Source organism: Lycium barbarum, chromosome 4 (assembly GCF_019175385.1).
Source record: "Lycium barbarum isolate Lr01 chromosome 4, ASM1917538v2, whole genome shotgun sequence".
In the NCBI taxonomy this organism is placed as follows: Eukaryota; Viridiplantae; Streptophyta; class Magnoliopsida; order Solanales; family Solanaceae; genus Lycium; species Lycium barbarum.
The window spans coordinates 1461140-1468252 of record NC_083340.1 but is presented as its reverse complement, the minus strand read 5'-3'; the positions used below and the strand labels follow the sequence as shown (position 1 = coordinate 1468252).

Below are 7113 nucleotides of genomic sequence, written 5' to 3'. Positions count from 1 at the left end.
CGTATAGCATTTGTGCATTTAAGCATGAACAGGATTAAGATAAGCAAATAGAATGCGAAAGTGTTTCATATCATAAGGGCGGGAAACAACAGGTAGACTACTGGCATACCACTGATACTGGAAAGCAACTGGAAAGCATGGTATACACAGGTATACCATTAATATACCACTGATATGCCCCTTTTTCCCCCTTAAAATTTTCTAAGCATAGAGTGTGATACACATCAACATACCACTTAAATTTGATGCTTTTCTCTGAAATTTTACTAAGTATAGGCAGCTATATATACCTGATATACCTCTCATATACCTAGGATATAGAGGGCAAAATCACCAAGAAGAGCATACCCTCTTATATCCATCTAGAGCTCACATTATGTCATATATTTACACTCAGATTTGTACTCTCAAACTTAATAAAACACTGCCCAATGAACACAACTTGGAATCAGATTAATGAGAAAGGTTCAGCAAGATCAAAGTATATTGGACACAGTAGGTTTTTAAAAAAATATTCTGCTGCATAGCACATGTTTATTAGCATATATGAGGACAAGTAGCATGATACTAAATTCATTTTATATCCAGAGTTTTATAAGTAGTCTCAGACAAGCAAACAAAACAAACGGGAGACATACCAACTTTCTAATATATCATAGTGAGCATTATCTTCGAGCTTACAAACCAATGATTCAAACTGATAGTGCATACTAAGTCAGGGAAGAGGCACAAATTGCGACTTCCAACTTCAAAGAGAAAAAGAAAAAAAAAATACAACAGCAGGAGCAGAACACATGATCATGGACCCTGAAATCCAATTAAGCAGACACATGGAGAAGGTAGTAGAAAATAGTGTTACCATTACTGGGCATAGAAGAGGATAACGAGCAGATACCAGACATTGCATTTAATCAATGCATATTTGGGTGTTCTCATTTTAATATATTAACCAGATGTAGCAACTCATTATTCATACAGATTCCAATCAATATTACAAGTTGAACGCGTACAGAGGTAAGCAGATATACAATGTCACCAACAATAAGCAGGGACATTTTGAACATACTTTATCCATGCTGAAAACTGACTGAAACAAGTAGACAAATACCAATACTAAAAGATTTTCAGGAACAGTTTGTGAATTGGCATAGACACAACAACAACACCATATTAGACCAGATTGGACATCCTTCGTTATTTAGAATTATTAACCATCTAAACCATACTAAATGTAAGTCTATGTTTTAGATAGGATGAGCTTAAGTGAAACTAACAGTGGGATTCACACTTTAACTAATAGGCTGATATATCCTTTGGAATTAGACATCGTTAGATCATTACCTATGCACTACTGCTTAGACAGAACTAAGTGATATCGTTCGAGGGTACTCAAACCATTATTTGAAATACTTATAACCGAATATTATTATCCAAGGGGTAGATAGCTAGACAATGGTTCGAATATCGGCTAGGTAATACTCGAACATTGTCATGTTCATACCAACAAATCATCACTTCAAATATGATATTCGAATAAACACATATCAACACACATTAAGGATAAACTAACTGAGTAAATTTAAACATATACGAACCTATGCAAAAAAACTATATCCAGGTAATACTGGTACAATCATTCGTTACCCTTGACAAAACCAGAGCAAACAACACAGAACAAACAAGATCAAAATAAAAAAAAATAAGAAAGCGCAAAGGGGAAAGGGAGAATCACCTGTTTCGGGTGCAGCGAAATGGGTACGGGGTTTCGATCTATCCGCGAACACTTCGAATCTCCTTCGACCCAAACCCGAATCAAGCTTGTGTGTTCTCGGATTCGATGCAATACAAAAAAAAAAACAGAAGATCGATTGCGTATCTTAAATCGATGTAGGACGTTGTGACGACTACGATCTTAATGCTTTCTGGGGATTTTTTTACCACTGGAAACTTTGTTCTTTTTCAGAGGATTTTTGGTCCGTTTCTCCCCTTTGTTTTCTGCTCGTGTTTTTGTGTTCTTTTTGTTTGTGTTCGTCTCCTGCCCCCTCTTTATAGGTTTTTCTTTTTGTTTTTGTGCTGAAAAAGGGAAGGAGGAACGGGAGAGAGAGAAAAGTGGGGGACAAGGGTGAGTGGGGAGTGGAGAAGAAGGAGGGAAAGGGGGAAGTGGGAGCGGCGGCGAGGGAGGCGGGAAAGGAAGAGAAGGAGCAGCGGTGGAGGTGAAGTGAAAATGAGGGAAAAATGAGAAGGGGAAACCCTAAAGGGTTTCCTTTAAACAAGATTGGGCCGGACCCAGTTCTTTTTTGGACTGGGTCCATTTTTGGACTGAGTATTGAAAGAATGGGTTAGAATTAAAACATGGACTGGTCTAAAAAATTGAGATAGAAAACATGGTTTAGTCCAAAAAATATTAGGAATTAATCGGACTTTGATTTGGGGTCCGGTAAGTCAAAATACGGACTGAGTGCAAGAAATAGTTTGGCTTTTAAATTTGAATAAGAGACACATTTTGATTAACGATGTACTAAGGGTGCCAGAATATCACCTAATACGGAAATATGTAATTATAAAAAGACTCGGGTAAAAATTATATGATGTCGCAAATGACCGTGCAATAATATTTAATAACAAATGCTATCATTAAAATGTGCGAAGTAAATGCGATGCGTATGCGGAAGTTGGTAGAAACGTTGAGAAATGCAAGTTTGAATAATACTAAATAATAGCAGCAAAAAAATAGCGGTAGTAATACTGTTAATAACAATAATGATAATGGTAATAACGATAATGGTGATAAAATAATAATAATAGATATAATAATAATAGTAGATAACAAACATTGATAATTAAAAAATGATAATAATTAATAATAATAAAGGGGATAATAATTAATAATAAGATAACAATAATAAATAACAATTATTGATAGTGACAAAATGTTGATAAATTAATAATAATAACAATAATAGTGATAATAATAAGATAATAATGATAATAATAATAAGAAATAATAATGATGATAATAGTAATAAATAACAGTTGTTGATAAAACAATAATAATAATTAATAATAAAAATAACTATGATAATGATGATTAATGATTGATAACAAAAATAACGCTGATAATAATGATTAGTAATTAATAATAATAATAATGATAATAATAACGATAATGGAAATAACAGGAATAATAATAATTAATGACAATCAGTAATAAAAATGATAATTTAAGAATAATAATAGTAATAATAATAATAATAATGATAATAATAATAATAATAATAATAATAATAATAATAATAATAATAATAATAATAATAATAATAATAACTGCAGTGGAATAATAAAACGTGGGCGTTAATAAAAGACTAATAATTATAGTAAAATTAAAATGCATATTTTTTAATTTCTCAAAATACCAGAGGTATAAATAGGTATTCGGGGGAGAGGCGGGACAAAATTGGGTGTCAACAAGTGTTTCTTTAAGGAATGAATCATAATTATTAGAGGTTAATTAATGCGTATTTTTACTTATTTGAATCAATGTGTATTTCTACTTCATTATATAACTGAACTTCGCTAATAGCTAGGAGTCCTAATGTGCATGTGATTGTTAGTATAAAAAATTGAACATAATTAACTTGCCCAATCCGGTTCAAAAAGGAACAGAAAAACATAGGACAACTTTGCCTTCATTAAATAACATGCAAATTAAGGTTTCACGTCAAAGCACAATTACACAACCATGACCCCTACAAGAGTCTTTGGGGGAAACATTGAAGTAAAAGGAGAAGGAGCAACAAAAGAAGAGCATAAAGCTATTTGGAAAAAAATATTTCTGTTACATTACAAGAAGAACAAAAAGAAACAGCATTATTATTACAACAACAAGAACGTTCTTCTTGTTCGCTTAAAAAAATATGTTTGTGGATTTTAAAAAAATAAGTTTAATCATTTTTTAAACGAACCAGACCTTATCCACCAGAAAAAAAAATTACCACTTGGCTTTAAAGAAATAAGTCTACTTAAAAAATGGATAGACTTAATTTTTTATAGCCACATGACATTTTCTTAATTAAAAACAAGCTACATGATTTTCTAAAATACTTCCGTCAGCAAAAAGGGTATATTTGTGTCACTTGTGTAGCTGCAGGAGTATCTATACACCATTTTTTAACGAGGGTATATTTTTTCTAAATCACACAGTTAAGGGGTATATCCACACCATTTCTGTCATTCTATGCAAATTGACAATGCTGTTACCATGGCACCTTGGCCCTATATTTCTCTTTACTATAAATTTGTTGCTATTTAAAATACATATATAAAATACAACAAACAACTAAAATGACTTAGCATCTAGAGAAAGTAAATTTAGAATTGATTAAAACCTTGGCATTCAAACACCATCCATCAACTAAGATTACAAAGAATAAGGAGATCATTCAACTTTTTATTGGAAAAAATAACGGTGTAACCCGAGGACAAATAGGGCTTAATGACAATTCAGGATAAAAAGATTGAATTTTTCCATCTTCAAGATTACAAGCCCCCATATCTCTTCCACCACCACCTTCCAAGTCGTTAAATGCCACATACCAATCATCAGTAAAATATATGTGATTAGGCTTGACTCTTGCAAACTTGGAGGCGTCAACGGAGATTGCTGCATTACTTCCCACGAAAATAGCCAAATCTCCCAAAGTTTTGATCTCCTTGATGTCGCCTTTGATTAAATCGAGTTCCACCACTTTAAATTTAAAAGTATCGCTCCAATCTCCATGGGAAAATCGGGCAACAAGTAATAATGCACCGGATACCTCGACTAGGTAGAACTTAGTTCCGGGATGTTTAAACATATCATCTTCTAGATGAACAAGCAAACGTGGCTCTACAATTGGTTGAGGATCAGTAGGCCCTGCAATGTCAAAAACCCAAACTTTGCCATTATAACTGACCCCATAAAATTGGCCATCATAATAGTTGATATCACTGAACGCACCCCAATTTCTATCAATATGATTCCAGTTGAGGTCTCCAAGTCGCCAAAAAGCTAAATTATTCACATCGGCATAATAGGAGACCAACAACACATAATTTGATGTAACAGAAGGACTGGCAGATAAGACAGCTTTGTCCATGCAGTGATAGATCCCTCTCGCTTCAACTGGTCCGTAATCCTGTAAAGCCCATAAGTTTTTTTCTGGAGGAAGTGGAATTTGGGTACGGGAGAAAGGATGCAACAAGTTCATCTCTCCGTTAATAGTATACGCGACGGTGCAGAGCCATCCCTTTGTTGAAAAACACTCTGCCTTTCTAACTTCCGGGAGAAACATGCGTGAAACTTTATCTTCGAAAACAAAGTAAAATTCTCGATAATCTTCATCTTTATCGGCTAGCATTAGCAACGGAACTTGGGGCGGACGCACTTCAAAGATTTCCTTTGTAGCAGCAGTTCGCCAAGAAGTACAAACAGAACAAAAAGGAATGAAATCTTTCAGCAGTTTAAAACGCTTTGCAATCAAAACAATGATGTCGTAGGGCAATTCTTCCCAGTTCGCCATAGAGACTAAAGAGTATGTACGGTTGCTAGGGCGAGTATAAAAGTTAAACCTTCCTTTATAGTTTTAAACCTTCCTTTATAGTTTTTGACTTCGAAGGTCACTAACAAAGGACAGCATATTCTGTTGTTGACAAGACTTTGGAATCTAATTATTTTTTTGGACTTTGATTTTTACAGTCAAATCAAAAAATACATGATATGTATTGAAATATACATACAGGGGGTGGATGCAGAGCTTATGAGGTTCATATGAACCATTACTTTAAAACATAAATTTATGTGTAAAATTTACTAAAAATGCAATAAATAGTAGATCTGAACTCATAAAATTTAAATATAGCAATGAGTTCAATGCTAAATATTGAACCCATAAATCTTATATCTTGGATTCTTTTCGTACACAATTATCACTTAGTTATAATTAATGTATAAGCCACATAGAAAAAACAGAATATGAGGAGAAAGAGGACTCGCACATCAACAAATTTGCTAGGAGTCCTAATGTGCATGGGATTGTACTAAAAAGTAGAAATCGAACATAATTAACTTTCCCAATCCAATCCAAAATGGGAAAAAAAAACATAGGACAACTTCCTTCATTAAATAACATGCAAATTAAGGTTTCACGTCAAAACACAATTGCACAAACATGACCACCATAAGACTCTTTGGGGAAAACATTGAAGTTAAGGAGAAGAGCATAAAGCTATTTGGAAAAATTATAATTGTTAGTACATTACAAGAAGAACCAAAAGAAGCAGCATTATTATTACAACAAGAAGAACCACAACAAGTTGCACCATTAATATTACAAGAAGAACAAGAAGCATTAATACAAAGAGATTTGCCTCCACCAAATATGCGTGAAGCTATTCTACTCGCCGGAGGGAGTGGACTGGTGTACATTGGCCGGAAAAAGGTAGAGGACTCGGACGTCAACAAGAACTTGAGCCGGTTCTTTATTCCTGCAGGTACGTAAGTAGAGGGATGTAGCTTACATTTACTGTGCATCTGTTTGTGTGAGACAGAAAATAAATTTATCAAAATTTCAAAAATTATTAAATTATGAGCATATAATTTTTAAGAACTTTAATTACTGAACTTAATTAAGTTTAATCATGAATCTGTCTTTGGGTTGTTAAAAGGGAAAAGGTCCAAATTTGTTCTATACTAGTCAAAATCGCTCAATTTCGACCTCCACTAAATTTTTGGGCCAGTCATACTTTTGTCTTCAGTAAATCGTCTCCTATTCCCCGTTAGTCTTAGTGGAGCTCTAATAGGTGGACTCTACTTGTCCATCAGCAAAAGTTTAAATTTACCCTAAATAGTTTACTATGGTTTAAAAGTATCATCAACAGGAGTTTAATTAGGTGTCAAGACAAAAAACAAGACCTTTTTTTCCCGCTGGCAAATATTAGGCCAAACGTCTAACATATGGCATAGTTGCTCAATTTGGATAGTACGGAGACAATTTTGTCCCTTTTTCAATATAAATTATGAACTCATAATTTTTAAGAAAGCTAGATATTGAACTCATTATGTTTAAATCATGAATC

At 33.5% G+C, this 7113-nt stretch overlaps 1 protein-coding gene across 1 annotated transcript; it reads right to left on the bottom strand.

Moving 5' to 3' along the window:
• Window positions 1-4439: 4439 nt before the first annotated feature.
• On the bottom strand, window positions 4440-5558 carry LOC132637060 (F-box protein At2g26160-like). Its single transcript, XM_060354208.1, has one exon. It carries the CDS (start codon window positions 5556-5558, stop codon window positions 4440-4442), a length of 1119 nt encoding a protein of 372 aa, XP_060210191.1.
• Between the last annotated feature and the right edge of the window lie 1555 nt (window positions 5559-7113).